This window comes from Lolium rigidum, chromosome 1, assembly GCF_022539505.1.
Source record: "Lolium rigidum isolate FL_2022 chromosome 1, APGP_CSIRO_Lrig_0.1, whole genome shotgun sequence".
NCBI lineage: Eukaryota > Viridiplantae > Streptophyta > Magnoliopsida > Poales > Poaceae > Lolium > Lolium rigidum.
In genome coordinates, this window is record NC_061508.1 from 331,455,686 (window position 1) to 331,476,737 (window position 21,052).

Consider the following 21,052-nt stretch of genomic DNA (forward strand, 5'->3'; position numbering starts at 1 on the left):
CGACAGGGTCCGTTTCAGCAGTACCGTCCAGACCAACGCACTCAAGGTGGAGGAGGGAAACTAAACTATACCAAGCCTAGCGGTAGTGGAGGAAATTTTGGCGGTAGCTCCTACAACTCCAACATGTCTGATCGCCGTGGCCCCTCTTTTGGCTCTACCTCGAGTGGTGGTACTAGGCCTACTTGTCAAATTTGTGAAAAAGTTGGGCATGTTGCTTCTTGTTGCTTTAAAAGATTCCAACGTAACTTCCTCGGCACTGGTAATGATGGGCGGTACATGGATCGCCAAATTGCTGCGTTCACGGTGACACATGGATCAACACCACAGGGGTCAACCTCCTCCTACCCAATTGATCCTAGTTGGTATGCCGATACAGGGGCGACCGATCACCTCACCAATGAGCTCGACAAACTTCATATGAAGGAGCAGTACCATGGCAAGGATCATGTTCATACAGCTAACGGTGCAGGTATGCGCATTACTCATATTGGTCAATCTATTCTTCCCACATCATCACACTCTTTACACTTAAAAGATGTCCTTTGTGTTCCCTCCGTTACACGTAATCTTCTCTCAGTTCCTAAATTTACTAGGGATAATAATGTGTTTTTTGAATTTCATCCTTGGTATTTCTTTGTCAAGGACCGGGAAACGAGGGAGGTTCTTCTTAGAGGGGGATGTCGTGGAAGCCTCTATAATCTTCATCATTCATTCTTCAAGCAAGTTTTCAGCAGTATTAAGGTGTCACGTGATCGGTGGCACTCGCGTCTAGGTCATCCAGCTACTCAAATAGTCCAGCATATTTTACATCGTCATGAACTTCCTTCGATGTCAGTCAATAAAGATGTAATTTGTGATGCTTGCCAACAAGGCAAAAGTCACCAGTTGCCTTTTTCTCTTTCGACTAGAGTTACTACTACACCTTTAGAGATTATTTTTTCTGATGTTTGGGGTCCTGCCCAGACATCTGTTAGTGGACATGAATATTATGTGAGCTTTATTGATGCTTATAGTCGCTTTACGTGGCTTTATCTTCTTAAACATAAGTCTGAGGTGTTCAAAGTTTTTCTTCAATTTCAACAACATGTTGAGCGTCTTTTGAACCGTAAAATAATCCATGTTCAAACCGATTGGGGTGGCGAGTACCATAGGTTGAACAAATTCTTCTCGGATATTGGGATTTCCCATCGTGTTTTGTGTCCACATACACATCAACAAAATGGTACCGCTGAACGAAAACATCGTCATATTGTAGAGACTGGCTTGGCACTACTTGCTCATGCTTCCGTTCCCTATCGATCTTGGAGTGATGCATTTTCTACTGCATGTTTCCTTATCAATCGACTTCCTAGTCGTGTCATATCTATGCAAACTCCACTTGAGCGTCTACTTGGGGAAATTCCTGACTATACTTTTCTGAAAGTTTTCGGGTGTGCATGTTGGCCACACCTTCGTCCATACAACAAACGCAAACTTGAATTTCGTTCTAAAAAATATGTTTTCCTTGGTTATAGCTCCCTCCACAAAGGTTACAAATGTCTTCATGTACCCACAAACCGTGTCTACATTTCCCGTGATGTGATTTTCGATGAAAGTGTTTTTCCTTTTTCACAAATGCCTACAAACTCCACACTACCCTCCTCCTCCGCAAATCCATTGCACCCTGACCAATTTGATGATGCTGCATATACTCCGCTGCTTTTAGCTAATCATGGTGCAGGTCTGGGTCGTGGCGTTCGATTGGAGCTTCTGGATGATGATTCTCCGCCTCCTGATCGCTCGGACGAGGTTGTTCAGGTCGATCATACACGTTTGCATGGAGATGTCGCCTCCCATGCAGACAGGACCACGGAAGAGCCGGTTACCCGGGTGCACTCTTCTGGCCCAACAGAGACAGCCTCGTCACCGTACAGCTCACCGTCCCGGGTGGACGACGGAGCGGCCGACACTCCGTCGCGCGTGCACACTGCTTCTCCTGGCGATGCATCTTCCATGACAGCTACAGCGCCAGCTAATTCTGGGATGGAGCATACTAGTTTAATTCCACCACTTGAGCAACGTGGAGTTACTACTCGTTTACAAAAGGGTGTGCGTCATCCAAAGAAGAGAACTGATGGGACAGTAGCATGGCGTGCTATTAGGATGGCTCATACTGTTGATCTTTTGCATTCTGAACCTCGTAATCATCAAGAAGCCATGACTTCTCCGCACTGGTGCACAGCTATGGAAACCGAATTCTCTGCTCTTCAGTCCAACAAGACTTGGCGATTGGTTCCACCGGTACATAGAGTGAATATGGAGTGAATGTAATTGATTCCAAGTGGGTGTTTAAAATTAAGCAAAAAATCTGATGGCTCTATTGAAAGATATAAGGCACGTCTTGTGGCTAAAGGGTTCAAACAACGATATGGTCTTGACTATGAGGATACTTTCAGTCCTGTCGTCAAGCCTACTACTATCCGCCTTCTACTATCCATGGCGATTACACATGGTTGGCATCTTCGTCAACTTGATGTTCAGAATGCATTTTTGCATGGAGTTCTTGAGGAGGAAGTCTATATGCGTCAACCACCTGGTTTTGAGGATACCATTCGGCCTTCATACTTGTGTCGTCTTGATAAGGCGATTTATGGACTGAAACAAGCTCCTCGTGCGTGGCATGCCCGTCTCAGTTCAGTTCTTGCTGGTCATGGTTTTACTGCATCTACAGCTGATACATCTCTCTTTATATTTCGGCGGCCTAGGGTTACTATCTATTTGCTCGTTTATGTGGATGATATTATAGTGGTGAGTTCTTCGACTACTGCCACTGATCGCCTTATTCATCGTTTGCGTGCCTCTTTTGCTCTCAAGGATCTTGGACAGTTGCATTACTTTCTTGGGATTGAGGTGCAAAAATATGATGGTGGTCTTCTCCTTAGTCAGCGCAAGTATGCGTCTGAGCTTTTACGGCGTGCTGGCCTTCTCAAGTGCTCTCCGGCTTCTACACCAATGGCCTCTTCAGATAAATTGTCTTCTACAGATGCCTCTTTCTACTGATGAGTCTACACGCTATCGTAGTATTGTTGGAGGGCTCCAGTATCTTACTATGACTCGGCCAGATTTATCCTTCGCGGTTAACAAGCTATGCCAATATCTTCATGCTCCTCGATGTTCTCATTGGTCAGCCGTTAAACGCATCTTGCGATATGTCAAGGCTACCATGACACATGGGTTATTTTTAAACCGTTCTACTACATCTTCTGATCTATTGTCCGCCTTTTCTGATGCGGATTGGGCTGGTAATTCTGATGATCGGCGATCAACTGGGGGATATGCTATCTTTTATGGTGGTAATCTAATTGCTTGGAATGCTCGCAAACAGGCTACGGTTTCTCGTTCCAGTACAGAGTCTGAATACAAAGCACTTGCTAATGCTACGGCAGAACTTATTTGGGTTGAAGCTCTTCTTGGTGAGCTTGGTGTTTCAGAGAGTCGTCCACCTATACTATGGTGTGATAATATTGGAGAAACATATCTTTCTTCTAATCCGGTTTTCCATGCTCGAACAAAGCACATAGAGGTTGATTTTCATTTTGTTCGAGAACGGGTTGCTCAGAAATTGCTCCAAATTAAGTTTATTTCATCCAAAGATCAGCTAGCTGATATTTTCACCAAGCCACTACCACTACCGATATTTCAAACATGCAAGCGCAATCTCAACCTTCGTGGTACGGCTGAGATTGAGGGAGGGTGATAAACTATACAATCGTATTAGGTTCTAACTCTGATTTGTATCTGGTTAGGTATGTATAAACCTAAACCGACTGTGCTTCCTAACATGTACCTCTTGTAATCTCCTCAATATATAATACAACGCCGGCCCTATTGGGAGCTGTGCACTACCCTACAATTTCCGTATACTCGTTTACGTCTAATTCCCACAGACGACGCCAATTGACTAGGGATTAACTTGTCAATGCTTACGGATTGTAGACTTGGGTTTTCGTAGAAAGTAGAGTGCAAGTAGATCTCGAAGGTTCAGCCGAAACAGTTGCTCGACTATGAAAAACTAGAGTTTGTGTTGACAATGATTCGATCCTTTCTTTCTCCCTCGGCTCCCCTTTATACAGGAGGTGGAGCCGAGGCTTTCGTATCGTACAAGTTACAAAGTCCGGGAGACTATTTGAGTCCTTCCCGCATTGATACAAGACTTTATTCCTAATCTATCTCTATTTTCCATATCGATGCTTATTGGGCTTCTGAGCTTCATAAACTTTGGGTCGTGGGCCTTCAGCCATCCTCGGGTACCTTATTCGGCAGGCCCATCCGGGATGCCTATGTCAGATATCTCATCAATTGTTTGACTTAATAATATATGATTTAGACGCGGATAAAGATGGTTGTTTTCACAACTATCAGTAAGCCATATAATTTTATTAGGTCAAAAGAACTACTACAATCCTGCTCTCACACCCTTATTAATTAGGATTTTTTGTAGAATTGTACAATTTTCCACTATCAAGATATTTATATTAGAAAATATACATATAAGCACATTATAGCACATCAAAATGGCAGCAACTACTCTATGGCTAGATTGGAGATATTTATCTCATCTTTACATGGTTGCTTCGACTTATGTAGAATTGGCTCAACCAAGTGTTCGAAACAAATTTTAAAAGTAACACATTTTAGTACATCTATAAAGTTCTACTTTGGAATCATTGGATGCCTAGTAAAAATATGTTCGAATTATGTCATAATCGAGTTAACTTACAATATCATGTACGGTTGATATTGATGGACACAATACGAAAATTATAGATAAAATCGTAGACGCGGTGGTAGAATGGTGTATATAAAATGAAAATGTTTCGTATAAATATGTGACGCACCATATGTTCTAAACATATTTCCAATAGGCCGCACCTTGCCAAAATCATAACTATAGTTTTGCAACTCCAACTTTAAAAAATTTATGTATATGCAATCAAAACATAAGGAACACTTTGGAGCAATAAAATTTGAACTTACGTATCTTAAATTATCCAAATTTGAAATTCCTAGTTTGAGTAATTTTTCTATTAAATAAAATATGTAATCCCAAAATGGGTTATTCCATTTGTAGTAGTTTTGTAAAATCAGTTAGCATCCCGAGATGCCTCTTGTATGCTAGTTCAAAGTTTACAAAATATGAATTGCATTTATTTGTAGAATACCTTTGCATAACCATTTATAATAATAAAAACCTAATTTAGTTACTCCTTTGCACCTAAAAGTTTGGTAAATTAGATCTTGGGCAGGAGAATATGTTGATTAAACCTTTTCAATAGGAATAGAACCTTGGTGCATAGCATTTATTGCATGCGTGTTGTTTGTGAATGCATATTCATTGCAATATGGTTTAATCGTGTAGATTGTGCAGAGTGTAACCATTGCTGTTGTGAGAAGTGTGTGATCACCAGCCGCCATTAAGAAAAGTGTACCTAGACCTCGACCCCAATCATATTTAATGCAAATATACTTGGACCATGATCTACATATTTTTTCTGTGTAGTTAGATGTTTCAGGAGAAGGCCTAAATAGGATGATCTGTTGTGTTATCAATGTTGTGAAACATGGACATAATAACCATATGTTATCCTCTCACTTGATTAGTATGTCTCAAATGATCTGGTGATAGATTTTCTATGCTAAATAGACATGTCGTTGGGAAATCAAGTTGTGATTATGACATTGTACTTTTCTATGCTAAATAAAGGATTAGATGTATAGTGTGGATGGTGATTGTTTGCAGAGAACAGTAGAACAAGTATTGCAGTAGATTGTATTCGATTAAAAGAATGGACCGGGGTCCACAGTTCACTAGAGGTGTCTCTCCCATAAGATAAATAGCATGTTGGGTGAATAAATTACAGTTGGGCAAGTGACAAATAGAGAGGGCATGACAATGCACATACATGATATGATGAGTATTGTGAGATTTAATTGGGCATTACGACAAAGTACATAGACCGCTATCCAGCATGCATCTATGCCTAAAAAGTCCACCTTCAGGTTATCATCCGAACTCCTTCCAGTATTAAGTTGCAAACAACAGACAATTGCATTAAGTATGGTGCGTAATGTAATCAATAACTACATCCTCGGACATAGCATCAATGTTTTATACATAGTGGCAACAACACATCCACAACCTTAGAACTTTCTGTCACTGTCCCAGATTTAATGGAGGCGTGAACCCACTATCGAGCATAAATACTCCCTCTTGGAGTTAAGAGTAAAAACTTGGCCAGAGCCTCTACTAATAACGGAGAGCATGCAAGATCATAAACAACACATAGGTAATAGATTGATAATCAACATAACATAGTATTCTCTATCCATCGGATCCCAACAAACACAACATATAGCATTACGGATAGATGATCTTGATCATGTTAGGCAGCTCACAAGATCCGACAATGAAGCACATAAGGAGAAGACGACCATCTAGCTACTGCTATGGACCCATAGTCCAGGGGTGAACTACTCACTCATCACTCCGGAGGCGACCATGGCGGTGAAGAGTCCTCCGGGAGATGATTCCCCTCTCCGGCAGGGTGCCGGAGGCGATCTCCTGAATCCCCCGAGATGGGATTGGCGGCGGCGTCGTCTCTGGAAGGTTTTCCGTATCGTGGCTCTTCGGCATCTCGTTAATAGGTTAGTGCCGGAAAATGCATAAATATGACATAAAGTATGCATAAAACATGTAGATATCATCAATAAAGTGGCATGGAACATAAGAAATTATCGATACGTCGGAGGAGAGTGGATTTGGTGTTCAGGGGGGTACGTGCGCACCCCCTAAACAACGTTGGATTTGCTTTTAGATTCGCTCTCTCACAGTAGATGCTACGGAGAAAAAACGGCCGTGAAATCCTAATTCATCCCCTCCTCTCCTCTCCTCTCGTTCCCATCCCCAACTCATCCTCAAGCCCCGACGCTGCCCAGGAACGGCCGCCATGGGCGCCTCCGCACCGACGCCGGGGACTCCCCTCGCCACCTGCGCCTCCGGGGCACCCTCCCCTCCTCCACGCCGCCGTGATCCTGCAGCGCCTGCCGCCCACCGCCGCGGCCGCGGTGGCCAAGCTCCTCGAGGAGGCGCGCCGCGCCGACGCCGGGGACTCCCCTCGCCACCTGCGCCTCTGGGGCACCCTCCCCTCCTCCACGCTTCCGCGCTGCTCCGGGATGCGCTACTGCAGCGCCTGCCGCCCACCGGAGCGACCTCGACCTGGAGATGCGCTACCGCACACGCGCACCAGCCGTGCGGGGAGAAAACCGCCCCTAATTCCTTCCGAAACGGCCTCGCCATCGCCCGCTGTTGACTCGAATTGGGCCGGTCCCGGTGTCCGCCATGGCCGCCCCTTCGAGCGACGGGGTTTCAAGCGTCGGGCTCCTGGTGTCCGCCATGGCTGCCACTTCGAGCGCCCACTAACTCGATTTGGGGGCCGGTTGAATCGATTTGGAACCTGGCCGCTCCTGGAACCCGTTGAATCAATTTGGAACCCGTTGAATCGTCCTCTGCTCGGACTCCCGCGGTCTCAGACGCTCGGGAGGCATTGGTGGCGTCGCTCGGCAGGAGGTCCTGGTGCGCAAGAACTGTCGCCACCGGTAGCGCCTCGCGTGTCGGGACGGGTGCGTCTGAGGAGGTGGAGTGTTAACGGATTATTGGACGTCGTTAGACACGTGTCGAGTAGCCAGGGGGTGCGCACGTACCCCCCTGATCACCGGGCTTCATCCGTACGTCGGAGACGTATCACTTGCTCACTCCTCCATCTCTCGTATCCTCCTTGGGTTGAAGATCGAGGAATTACCCCCTTTCCACTTATCTCTTTGGCCTCTTTTTTTGTTCTCTAGGATATAATCTCAGAATCCTCACAAATTTCACAACCATCAATCACCACCAATGAACGACACCGATCAAAGAATGAACGACCTGATGAGGAGCGCTAGGATCCCATGGATTCCAGGTCCTCCTCAACTTTGTCGCACTTTACCAGGCCTTCATCACTTCATGTCGCAAAAGCCTAGAATCGTCGTCCAGATAGCCCAAACGATTCTTTGTTTCTTTTGGATATGTCCTTCACATCCCCTCTTCCTTATAATACATTATTTACAAGTAAGCCAGCTAATCCTATTAGGCCAAAAGAACTACCACAATCCTCCTCTCAAACCCTTATTAATTAGAAAATCTGTTAGAATCATATATTCCTCTATCAAGATACTTTGCAGATATTTGTAATTGCGCAAATACATATAAGCACATTATAGCACATCAAAATGGCAGAAACAACTCTATGGCTAGAATGGAGGTATTTATTTTGTCTTTTACGTGGCTTGCTTTGATTTATGTTGAATTGGTTCAGGCAAATGTTCCAAACTATTCTTAAAGTAACACATCTTCTACTTTGGCATCATTGATGCCTAGTAAAATATGTTACTATTATGTCATAATCGAGTTAATTTATAGTATCATGTATGGTTGATATTGATAGACACAATACGGAAGGTTATAGCTAAAATCATAAATGTGATGATAGAATAGTGTATACAAATGAAAATGTTTAGTATAAATGTGTGACAAACCATATGTTTTAAACCCGATATGAATTATCGATAGGATATCGTTCCCCGATTTGAGAAAATCTGATAGTTTGTGATCATGTTGTTCATGTGTCTTTGTGCATCTCAAAGATGCAACGACCATGTATGCAGGACCATCCAAAAATTGTACATATATGATTTGCACCGTCTCGGAGAGCAGATATTATTTGTGTGTTATTAACATAAACTTGACATCGACGAGGTGGCTTTTTCCGAGGTGGAGTGGTCATATCGGTTTTGCAAAAGCACCATAAATACTAAGAGTTGGGGAGTTGTATACTCATCTTGGGCAGGAAAGAGGCCTCCAAACTCCGATGGCTTTTATCATGGGTTTGTTCTAGGGAGCAACCGGGTACAATTTCATATTTTCGCCACATTGCTAAATACGAAAATTGTGCAGACATATTATTCAGTTAGTGAGCTCTACCATAACTTTCATTTTTTATACCTTGTTATTGTCTTTTTACCGTGATTTTATTGGTTAGTGTTTTATTTGAAGATGTGTCTGACGAGGACAATTTAACAAATTTGACCAAGTTTCTTCACCTTGTCCTTGCAGCTTGTCCATATGCTACAACTGGTCTAAGCCTCAAGCATCGATTGAGTTGAGAGACCCGCACCACACAAATCATTATACATCGCACAATGCAACCAATAATAGAATGTACCCGTGTCCCCCCATCGGGAGGACACCGCAAATTTAGATGAGCATAATCGGATCCTCTAGAGAAAATTGATACGAGTTTAACATTTGCTTCCAAACTATACCAAACATTCATAAAGTTCATCGCCAAGATACTACTCCCAAAGAAGGCATTGACATTGTTACTGATTTGCATCTCTTTTTGTAAAGAACATTAGCGTTCAAATGTGAATCCATGATGTTGACGAGATGTCCTCCTACCACTAAAAGAATAACGTTGTTAAATCCACGTAAATGCAAGTGCACATTCCAACTCTAGAAGTGAAATCTGGGTGGGTTGTTCCAGCACATCACAGGGAATCTAAGCACTAGAGCCAATCTCACTTTGCAACCATTTTCCTTTTAGTTATCAACCAAATTAACTAAGAAAGGCAAATGGTCAGCTATGTACTAAAATAAGTTATTCAATTCGAATTTTCACTTTCTTCAACTATGTGCAATGTGTGGGGTCAGGGATCACCAATGAAGTACTCCATCCGTCCCATGAAAATTATCTAAGATTTGTCTAATGTAAATGTATCTAGACACTAAATACATTCGAATTGAAAAACTTATTTCCAATTATTATTTCCAAGTCATTTTGGCGGATGGAAGAGGTCGTTGCACCGCGTCATCCATCCAAGCGGCGACAGTTCCAATCGTAACGCCACCGGCGCCGGGACGGGACACCCAAGGCGTTTTCTCCTTCCCTGTCGAACACTTCTTCCCTTTCCCCTCCCTCCCTCGCGCCTCCACCTCCTCCGGCGGTCAGGCCAACACCCAATCCTCACCCTCTCCCTCTCTCGTCCTCCTCGATCCCAATCCCGATCGCGGATCGGCGCGTCTGGTCTGGCCCGACCTCTCCAGTCTGCGCGCACTCCTCGCACGCCCCGGGGTGTCCGTTCGATCCCTGTCCGGGCGCGCGCGCGGGGGCTGGGCCGGAACCGACGCGGGCGGGCCGCGGCAATGCCGGAGTCACCGGCGGGGCAGCGTTTCGCCGGCCTCCGCGGCGCCCGGTGGCGCGCCGATCTCGGCGTCCTCCCCGGCTCCCCCGATGTCCCCACCAACGAGCTCCGCCGCGCCGCCGCCGACTCCCGCCGCAGGTCAGTCAGGCCCCCGGCGAAACTCCGCTCGTGTTATTGTTAGATCAACAAAGCGATCTTTACCTTGATTAGCGCGTAGGAAAAAAATAAAGGTTTGAACTTCTCTAGGCATTAGGCAATTGATTGGCCACATGGCCCCGGTTTCTTGGAAATGGTTCATGTTCTTAATTGTCTGATTCGGTGCGATGCTAATACTGATCCTAAATAACTTGTGACTGGAGATTGCGCCTGGGAATGTAATATGGGTAGGTTGGAGTGTTTAATTCCAGCGAAGCTACAAACACATGCTTTACACATGGATATAAAGATCTAATCATCGTGTTAAGTACCATAGTAAATGTTTCATTCTATTTGTGAAACAATTTACTTGCCAATGTGTGGGGAAAATATGCGAAATTGTTGACTCCGCGGGTTTTGAATCCCGGCTTACAATTGGTTTCTGTTGTTGTAGATATGCGAATTTGCGGCGGCGGCTGTTGATTGATCCCCATATATCCAAGGATGAAGAAGGTGGCCATGATCTTGTTGTCGAGAACCCACTGTCACAGAACCCAGGTGGGTAGGATTTTTCCTCAAACAGGTGCTTTCCGACTTGACATTGCTTGCGGCACTAGACATTCACTTGAAATCTTCCACTTAAATACTTGGTAGATATAATATTCCGAAGCATCTTTCTCGTACCACAATGGTTACTGAAATAAAGTTGATGATGATCTGTCACCAAATGTCTGGTTAAATGGTTGGTGCTAGATGACTCAGGGGAGGCTGGCTGGGATAAGGAGGATAAAGTGTTAAGCCTTTTTTTCCCCTGAGTAGCCAACTACTACTATGTCTCACCGCAACCTAACACCAGCCCTCAACTGATAATAAACTGGTTACAATTTACACCAAGAAAGAACGTGGTGATGTTTTCCTCGGCTGTTATGTGTTTTCTTGGTTCGGCGTGTATGCTAGACAATGCAAAAAAACATACATCTTTCACATCTTCTTTGTTTTTTTTTGGATGAAAAACGACACAACATTTAGTGAGATCATCTTTTTTTTTGTTCTAATCATTTTGTACATCATGAATGCAGAAAGCACTTGGGGTCAATATTTCAGGAACGCAGAACTAGAGAAAATGCTGAACCAAGATCTGTCCCGACTCTATCCTGAATTGGGAGAATTCTTCCATACAGCCACATGTCAGTCCATGCTTGAACGTATACTGTTAGTATGGAGCCTCAGGTACCCAGAATTTGGATATAAACAAGGTAAGTCATTGGCGTGTATTCAGCTACTTTGCACTCCTCATCTGACCTAACCAAGGAGGAGTCCAAGTAGCTCCAAGCCCTGCAATATGGTATACATAAGATAAATGGTTCGTGGGCCTCATATTTATTTAATATTTCTTAGGAGTCACTATTCAAGAAATTTTCGAACCAGTATTTTTGTTATGTAACCGCAACCTATTGATGGCAATTGATAGTGTAATACTGGTGGTTTCATGTCATGAGCAGATTGAACTTAACTTTGTTTATGAAACTAACTAGCAGGTGCACATCCTTTGAACCACATGTGTAACTCAATATGCTATTCTGGCTGCCACATAATGTTTTGACTTACTAGGAGTTGATCATTGATCATTGTTTTTCTTCGTCTAATGGCTCTAACATCAATCCGTTCTTGTTCCACGTTTGACAGCGTAATTCACTTCTTCTCTACAGGAATGCATGAACTTTTAGCTCCTTTGTTCTATGTCCTTCACATTGATGTGCAGCACTTCAAACAAGTCAGGGAGCTTCATGAAGAGTTATTTGGTGATGATTTTGTTGGCCAAACATTTCCAGATAGGCCAAAGCTGAACAGGGGTGAGAGGAAAAACGCTTTTGAGGGCAGTGCAGCTAAAATTAGAAGTTTGGACGATCTTGATCCTGACACCAGGGACCTCCTCTTGATAAATGATGCATATGGAGCAGAGGGTGAGCTGGGTATTATTTTATCAGAAAAGTTTATGGAACATGATGCCTATTGTATGTTTGAGAATTTGATGAACGGTTTGGTGAATGGTGAGCAAGGTGTAGTTGCTATCACTGACTTCTATTCTCTCAGTCCTGCACCAGAATCAAGCGCGGGTTTAACACCTGTAAGGGAGGCATCGTCCGCAATATATCACTTGCTTGCTAGTGTGGATTCCTCTCTTCACAGTCATCTCGTGGAGTTGGGAGTAGAACCTCAGTACTTTGCCCTACGATGGCTCCGAGTCCTATTTGGCCGCGAATTTTCACTTGACAATCTTCTGTTTATTTGGGATGAGATATTCTCTTCCCCTAACGATTCATACTGTACAGAGATAAAGAGCCGAGGACACTATCAGTTTAAAGTTTTATGTTCTTCGCGTGGTGCCCTGATTTTGTCAATGGCAGTCTCTATGATGCTTCATCTCAGATCCTCCTTGCTAGGAAGTGAACATGCGACTTCTTGCCTGGTGAGACTGTTGAATTTTCCTGATGACATCGACCTAAAGAACTTGATTGAGAAAGCCAAGCTACTTCAATCTTTTGCTTTAGAACGAAATCTTCCTACATCTCTCACAGGAAAATCTCCATTGACTCCACCAAACTATTGGGAAGAGACATGGAAGACGCTGCAGATGTCAGTAGACAAAACAAGTGGTGGTCCAATTGCTAGGATGAAGGGCAGGGGATTGCTAAGGAGGTCTAACACGGAATCAAATGTTTCCAGAACCAAGGATGCTAAATCTGGAAACAGTATTTTGACTTCAACTAGTCAGTCTATTGTTGATGTACCTCACAACGCCGATATAGTTCCGGACAATTTGGTAAACAGTTTGTCACCCATGCCTATTGAACACCAAAAGGATCGTGTTAATCAAGGTACTGAGATCATTAGGAGTACCTCAAACAGTCTATGCGAGGTAGGTGCAATTGATGGCTCCTCTTCGGCTGGAATGAAGAACCGTGAAGCTCGTGAGTACATAGCCAGGAGTAGGAAGACATCTTTCCGGCGTCGTACTGATCATGGCCATGATACCCGTCATACAGAAGAACCATGTGTTTCCCATGATGTAAAGGTGGTTAATGAGCCTGATCCACTCTCTGTGCAAAATTGTAAGATTGATGAACCTGGTCAGACAAATGGTAAGATTGATGAAGTATCAATTACAAATAAAACATCTGAATCGGTGGATTATCAGCCAACTCCGGAGCGTAGTTTAAGTTTTGATGCAGGCCCAAGTTTGAATGTGGTTGATAAAGAGTTAATTGGAACGTTAAGGTCTTTTGGCGACTCAATGGTTGAAAATATTCAGGTAACCATGCTTGCCTGAATCTGCTGATTATGAAATTTAAAGTAGAGTATGTTACTGCATCACATCACAGTTATTTTCTTGGAGTCAGAGGCATATGCAGCTTTACCTAGTTGGAGGTTTTGCTAAAGCTCGTACTTGGTGTTGGTATTATGTGGATCCTATATTCTGATAATTTCATACACAGGCGTATCCATTTTAACAGTACATTACATAATTCAAATGTATAAAATCCTCCGTTGGGTCTCCTATTCTGTTGTCAAGTACATAAACCCCAAAGCGCTCAGATCATGATATCATCATGAATAAGTGTGTCCGTATGCTATCCTTTGGCTAATTTACTCGTTTATTCAACAGGTCATTGAATTGTTTTTTCAACCAAATTTACGATTGGCCTCAGAGGCTGGAAGCACAGAGCAAGCGAAGGCGCTAGCAGCTCTCGAAGAACTCAGGAAGATCAGTGATCGTTTACGTCGTATCTAACTAGTGTGGATTTTAACTAGGAGCACAGCATGATCACATTTACATATGCGTTCCAGTTAGCCCTTTTGTACACATAACACTTACATTTGACAAGATATCAAAATCCTTCTGATGACTTGTATGAGTGCTCAGCTGGTGTAATGTGCACTCAACCAATAGTGCACTGATGCAAAATAGTTTGTACATGGTCCATGTAACGTGATAAAAAGTCCTAACTCCATGTCTGGGCACATATGGCTGTAAATAAGTGAGCTGGACCCTATTCTCTATTGTTGCCCACTTTGTTTGGGCGCCTAAGCAATAATGGATTTGTGAAGTTTCCTGTTACTATCCTTTTCCATGGTGATTTTCTTGCCCTTGAGATACTATGTCAGTCTACATGACAATCATTCATCACTAACTCTGTATCATAATTGTGGATTTTTTTAATTCAGTTTTAGACTGAACAAAGGACTAGTGCTTGTGGGCATTTACAGGAGGCCATTTGTTTAGTCGACATGGAGCTTGTATATTTAAATCTCTATGTCAATGATGTAAGGAGCAAGGTAGCACTTAAGCCGTATCTCAAACCCATACAAGGCCACATCACAGGTTGTAACAAGGCACAAGAATCTTCTTTTTGTAGCAGAAGGTACAATAATCAAAACATCACTGGAAAGTCACTGGGATTATAAAGTTTGGCATGATGGAAATTAGATGCACCAGTGATGCCCATGTAACAACTAAGTGAAACCATACGAGTTATGTTCAACCCGCCAAAGGTTGATACGATGCCACTATTTTCTCATCCTACAAATACATCTGCTCCCGTGTGTGCCAAACAATCTCTCTAGTTCCTTTCCCAGCTACACCATGATCCCATCGTCCTGCAAGCAGCAGCTGTGAAGGTCAGATGTGAAAGTCAATGCTGTACAAATGAATGCAAGATAAAGCACTGGCACCGAAAGATTCTAATACAACAAAAGCTTGAAATCCTGAATTGGTGTTAACCAAACTACTTCAGAAGAGCTACTTAATTAATGACATGAATCAGACAAAATTACCACTGCAGAAGCATGAGGATGAGAATGACATGGTCTCCCGGCTACACTAAACCTAGTTCCAACACGGAATTGTACGTAAACAACAAAGGTTCACATATAAGCTCTCAATAAGATGGGTGCACTTAGAAACCTTAACAGAACCAATGTTTAACTTCTTACAGGATCGCTCCCTGTTAGGACTCTAAAAGAACAAGTAACCAAGGATTCCAGCTACCAACAGTTACAGATTACTACAACTGAATCGTCACAACCAGAAACTAAGTACCCAAAAACCAATCAGAGCCTAATAAAATAAAATAAACTCACCCTCCTAGCTTCATACTTAACATGGTAAATAGAGTTGTGATGTGGCTACACTCCGATGTTTTCAACTTTTATCTTAAGAGACAAACGGAAAGCTGACGACCAACATCGTTATTCTAATTCTGAAGGATCTGCCAAGGCAAGATAACTAATGAAAAGGTTAATGCTTACAAGAACACTTAGACAAGCATGAGCTCCCTATTCCATGCCGGTCAGAATTCTTCAATTAACAAGCAACCAAACAAGAAACTAAAACCCAAAGGCCATCACCGAATAGGCTGATGGAAGATCCAAGAGCTCACCACCAACCTACCACTTATAGTCAGAGTTCCACTTGAGAACTGAGTTCCAGCTCAGTGGCAAGGCAAGCGAGTGCGCAGCCAGCCCACCCGGGTTCGAATCCCCATCTCGCGGTAATTTCGCAGGGAGGGGCGAATAAACCGGGTTATCATCCTAGCGTCCTTCCGCGGGGAGAGTCTCATCCTACCTAACAACGTATAGCCAAGGGAGGGATCATTCCCCCGTTGGTCAACGTTTTTTTAGAGTTCCAACTTTACAATGAACCAAGTATAATGAGGAATTCACTATATTCTGAGCATCCATGTTACCCGCTCCTTCCTCCCCTAATCAGAATAGTCAACACAGGATAGCCGTAAATCAAATCACTACACCAAGCTAGTGTTGGTATACATTCCAAATTGACCATAAATCCGTACTTGGTAGGAGTCATAGCTCCAACCTGGACGAATCGCGACATATAGAGCATGGCCATCCAAAGCTAAAATTCTGACCATAATTAATGACTGAATCCAAACTCATACATAACCCAAAGAAACTAAGACCTATTATTACATAACCCAAAGAAACTAAGACCTAGTGTATTACATCAAAACCGAGTAGAAATTACACAGCGAAATGATTTTCTTCAAAGCATCAATTTGAAATCCTAATTTCTCTACCCAAGAATTAGAAACTTCGCAGGGAACCACGGGTTGGGCCCAATCGCGCAAAAAAAAAAACATTTACCTCAGGCGACGGCGACTGGCTGCGGCGCCGCCTTCTGCGGCGGCTCCTTGGCGTCGGCGAAGTCCTCCTCGTTGTATACGACGGTGAGGAAGAGCGAGCAGGAGGGGCAGCGCGCGATCTCCTCCCCGAGCCTGAGGTCGGCGAGCGTGATCTGGAAGAGGTCCCCGCAGGGGCACGGGTACGTGTACGCCCCCAGCTCCTCGCTCCACTCCATGTCCTCGATCTCCACCTCGTCGTACGCCGACATCCTCGCGGGCCGACCGCCGAAACCCGAACCCTAGCTCGCCGCGGCGGAAATCCTCCGATAGTTTCGCGCGCCGCCGCCACGAAGAAGAAGCCGCGCCGCGTCTACGGAGGAAAAGTGGAGAACGTTTCTTTGCTAAACCCTTGCTCATCTAAGTATTCACGAAGAGGTCGCTGAGGGGCAAACCCGTCAATACGACTGGTCAAACCGGTGGCGTCCACCCGTGGTTTTGTGCGAAGCAAACGGACGTGCCCGGCTGCGGCTGTCCGTGTCCGATTTGCGTCGACCGGCCTAACACAAAAATGATCATGTTTGATGGTGCCTTTAGAGCATCTCCAGCAGATCATCTAAACGGACATGTATACGATATGTAGAGGACCAAGTCTAAAAAAGGCTCTCCAGCAGCACATGTACACGGACATGGCTCGATACATGTCCATCCAAAACTTGGGTCGGCCCTCCACATCTGGGTGACGAAGCACGGACAAGTGTTCTAATGACAAACCTTCGCCGAAATAAGTGCTCGGGGTAGCGAGGATTTGTTTTGAAGTAATCATCCCAGAGAAGAACAAATCCGGCATCTCTTCCTCTGTCGATTATCTGACATCCAATCTTGGAACCGCCACGGCGTCGGGCATTTCCCTGCTCTTCCTCCTCGGCGATTGCTGCCATAATAAGTTCATCGTCGCCTGATGAAGACGACGATGAATTCATCATCATATCCCAAGAGGTGCTAATTGTATCGTGAGAGAGTGGATAGAGAGCAAAGAAGCTACAACCAGGAATGTAATGAGAGAGGTGGGAGATGGTGGTATATATATAGAGAGGAAAATATAGCCGTTGGGAATATAGCCGTTGGAAATATAGCCGTTGGAAATCTAACTGTTCAAAAAATAGAGCCGTTGGAAAAAATCTGTTAAATAGTAGTTATAGGATAGTATTAAAATATAGGAGAGAGAATATAGATGTCCTGGTTATAGATGATCTGCTGGAAAACTGGGGACATCTAAAAAGGAATCTTTATAGATGATCCTCTATATGGAGATATAGAGGACCAAATTTGGATGAGCTCCTGGAGATGCTCTTATTTGGGTGCCCATAGAGACTCGACGCATACTATTTGTTTTCTTTACATTTATCTATAAATAGAAACATTACACAAACTACTACTCGTAATAGTTTGAAACATAGTTAAAACATTACAAAATAAGGAAACCTAACTAGTGTTGGTCTCCCGAGTTTTATGTTTTCGTTGCGAAGAAAAAACACTCTCAGACACTCAGTCACCTAAACTGGAAAATCCAGCTAGAGAGTGTTGTGCCTGGTTTTCTCCGCATGAGCAGAAGAACATCCAGAAAACTACACTAGTGGCTTTAATTGGCCGGTCGTCATCTTCGCTGCAAAGAATAAATATTCTGACATTACTAGTTGTCGGTGTCCTCGTCGGTGTGGTAGTGGTGCGGCGGGATGTCTTCTCGAACACCTTGACGATCATCTCGTCTTCGCCTTCATAGAGGAAGGTGAGTAGACAGCCGACCTCAAGGTTGTGGGCACGGGCAAACTTGTCCCACCCGATGTGAAGGTACATCTTGCCATGTCCGTCCAATATGACATCGACAGGTCATTGGCAAAAGCCACATCTGGCCTCCCGCAACTGCAACTCGGCCGGCTCAATGCCGTCGATGAACTCGGCTGAAAGAACATCTCTCTACCATTATGATTTGTGTGTAAGATGACAACATTTATGATACCTTAATGTGTGTTAAGTGGTGCAGGATTTTTTGCCTCATTAGCTTGATCTATATTGCATTCATACTGAAAAGGAAGAAGAGGCATAAATTCACCAAGCCGACGAACATTTCCGGCAGCCGCTTGATGCCGAGGGGGCCCTCGTCGGTGTGGAGGATGAACTTGAAGCACCTCGCCTCCTGCGAAGATGATGACGACGCATGCAACATCGAGCAGGGGGTGGGGTGGGTGATATTGTTCCAGCACGGCGGCCCCGGCCGCAGCTACCGCCTCGCCGGCCACCTGGACCAGCCATGGATCCCCTCACGGGGGTTGAGAGAGAGGAGGTGGGGTGACGATACGGTGGAGGTTGTGCGGCAGCTAGGATTTGTGTGAAGGAGATGAGGCAGCCTAGCGCGTGCCCCTCTTTATACAAGGCAACCGAGGGGCGTGAGACGCTGGACAACGACATTTATTTTTCATTACCATGAGGTGGACGGGAGGCATCGCCATTAACATTGCATAGACTACCAAAGCGATGCATCGTCGCGACTACTGGCGCGCCGCTAAGGGCATGTACAACGGGGGCGCTTAGCCCCCGACGCTAGGATCCTAATCCCAGTTGATGGACAGTTAAGGTTGAAATTCCTAGCGTCTTTGTGGTGTCGATGCAAAGGAAAGAGCCGGCGCTTAGTTTGTTTCCTTCTGTTGGACCCCGCGGGATAAGAGCATGCAGCGCAGCATCCGGGAAATTTTGCATCGGCTGTTAAGCGTCCAGCGTTGGGAGGATAGACGCTTCAATGAGTTTTTAAATTGATGAAATCTTCTTTTTCTCTCTAAGCGTCTCAATAAGCGCCCCCGATTGGACATGCCCTAAGAAGACGCATCGAGCTAGGTCGCTGCTAGGCGGACCCGTGGGAGAAGCAAGCGGTCACGCGATGCAACCGTGCATCGTCCGTCCAAATGCATCTAAGACGCATATTTAGACTATGTTTACGGCTCGACGGACAACCCGATCACTATACATTGGGCCACTGGCAATCGTATGTTTCGTGTGGTCGCAAACGGTTTTTCCGTCGGTCTGTCGTTAGGCCGCTGGAGATGCCCTTATTTCCTGGGGGCGAAACCGTCTTTACTTTTAAAAAGAAAAGATCTAGCAAACAGTTCTAGCCCGAGACGGAACCGTGGTCCTATTTGCGGAGAGGCCCCCGGGCCGACACCTATATTTACCACCAGCTCCCGCACCCACCTCCGCCTCCCCACACCTTCGCGACACCACCACACCACGCACGCGACGCGCGGCTTCCACCGGTTTCCACGAGCTCCGACCACCTCGAGCATGGCGCGGGTGCTCTCCTCCCGGACGGCGGCGGCCCTGGCGCGGCGGCTCGGGGGCCAGCCGGGCGGGCGCGTGCTGGGCCGCCGGGCCAACCACACGCGGCGGGCGGGCCGGGCGATGGTGCTGGAGGTGGACGCGGCGGGGGCGTCGACGTCGGCGGAGGGCGCGAGCGCGCTCAAGCAGCGGCTGGAGGAGGCCATCGACGGGGCCATGGCCCGGATGTCCGAGCCCGAGTGGGCGCCCTTCCGCCCCGGGACCTCCTACTTCGCGCCGCCCCGCCCCGCCGGCGCCGCCATGGGCCTCCTCGAGCTCGTCACCCGCGGCGGGATCGGGGTGCTCCCGCCCCAGCTCTCCGACGACGAGGCCCGCGCCGTCGCATCCTCCTCCCGCGGCTACCCCTGCTCCGCCTACTACGTCGACGGTGAGGAATCCGATCCCAGATCCCCCCATCTTCATTTCCCCCTTTCCAAGTAATAATAATTCAGAAATGCCCCATACTTGCACAGCAAGATCCTCCACAGTTCACAACAATTCTGACCTAATTCTGCTCTGCAACCCCTATAGCTGGTTCTGCTTCCCTGTTTAGCAATCTACGTTATGTAACCTGTGGCTTAATGGCTTCGCAGGCCACTTCCCGGACGAAGCGGAGGAATCAGCAGAGGATCCGGATGTTGAAGTGGAGGTGACGATTGAGGAAGCAGAACCAGCTGAGCAGGGCTGAACTGGAGGAGGATTAGCTGCTATTGCACTGGGTGAAGTGGGAAATCAAGAAAGACTTGGTCCTTTTAATGCTTGCTATTATTGTTTTCTGCTACGATTGTACATATGTAGAACCCTTGATGAGTTCATTATCTAGTATGGGAAATAAGAACTTACTGAATTCATGTCATCTTTCCTGATCATTTGTAACACTCGACATTCATCAGTATGAGATCAGTAACACCTGGTGATACTACCTGGCTTTATTTGGTGAGGTGAATAGTTACAATTGCCTGTGATTTTTCTAGGTCCTATGGTGGTACACCATTTATTTGCTGAGATGTGCACAATGGCAAAATTCTGGAACATATTGGCATCCAAATCAAATGGTCATATCAGTTTCCGAATGTAGAGTTATACAAATGGGCTGTCAAGATGTGGTTTCAAGAAAAAAACTATACAAGTTG

General features: G+C 45.2%; 3 protein-coding genes across 3 annotated transcripts; 2 read left to right on the forward strand and 1 right to left on the reverse strand.

Moving 5' to 3' along the window:
• Positions 1–10,276: 10,276 nt before the first annotated feature.
• LOC124699764 (TBC1 domain family member 5 homolog B-like) lies at positions 10,277–14,535 on the forward strand. Its single transcript, XM_047232016.1, has 5 exons — positions 10,277–10,413; positions 10,865–10,968; positions 11,490–11,666; positions 12,120–13,723; positions 14,078–14,535. The coding sequence occupies exons 1-5, from the start codon at positions 10,277–10,279 to the stop codon at positions 14,201–14,203; spliced, it is 2,148 nt and encodes a 715-aa protein (XP_047087972.1). The 3' UTR covers positions 14,204–14,535.
• A 202-nt stretch (positions 14,536–14,737) lies between these two features.
• On the reverse strand, positions 14,738–16,846 carry LOC124684393 (diphthamide biosynthesis protein 3-like). Its single transcript, XM_047218713.1, has 2 exons — positions 16,576–16,846; positions 14,738–15,069 (listed from the first exon to the last, which is right to left on the reverse strand). Exon 1 carries the CDS (start codon positions 16,820–16,822, stop codon positions 16,577–16,579), a length of 246 nt encoding a protein of 81 aa, XP_047074669.1. The 5' UTR covers positions 16,823–16,846; the 3' UTR covers positions 14,738–15,069; position 16,576.
• Positions 16,847–19,811: 2,965 nt separating this feature from the next.
• On the forward strand, positions 19,812–20,841 carry LOC124684394. The gene is made up of 2 exons (XM_047218714.1): positions 19,812–20,307; positions 20,513–20,841. Exons 1-2 carry the CDS (start codon positions 19,887–19,889, stop codon positions 20,605–20,607), a joined length of 516 nt encoding a protein of 171 aa, XP_047074670.1. The 5' UTR covers positions 19,812–19,886; the 3' UTR covers positions 20,608–20,841.
• The last annotated feature ends 211 nt before the right edge of the window (positions 20,842–21,052 follow it).

What these genes read in the sequence shown, in the direction of transcription:
- LOC124699764 (XM_047232016.1), top strand. Translation starts at nt 10,277, where the DNA reads ATGCCGGAGTCACCGGCGGGGCAGCGTTTCGCCGGCCTCCGCGGCGCC. An exon ending in GCCGCCGACTCCCGCCGCAG is followed by an intron (nt 10,414 to 10,864) that starts GTCAGTCAGGCC and finishes CTGTTGTTGTAG; the next exon opens with ATATGCGAATTTGCGGCGGC. An exon ending in CCCACTGTCACAGAACCCAG is followed by an intron (nt 10,969 to 11,489) that starts GTGGGTAGGATT and finishes TCATGAATGCAG; the next exon opens with AAAGCACTTGGGGTCAATAT.
- LOC124684394 (XM_047218714.1), top strand. Translation starts at nt 19,887, where the DNA reads ATGGCGCGGGTGCTCTCCTCCCGGACGGCGGCGGCCCTGGCGCGGCGG. An exon ending in CTCCGCCTACTACGTCGACG is followed by an intron (nt 20,308 to 20,512) that starts GTGAGGAATCCG and finishes ATGGCTTCGCAG; the next exon opens with GCCACTTCCCGGACGAAGCG.
- LOC124684393 (XM_047218713.1), bottom strand. Translation starts at nt 16,822, where the DNA reads ATGTCGGCGTACGACGAGGTGGAGATCGAGGACATGGAGTGGAGCGAG.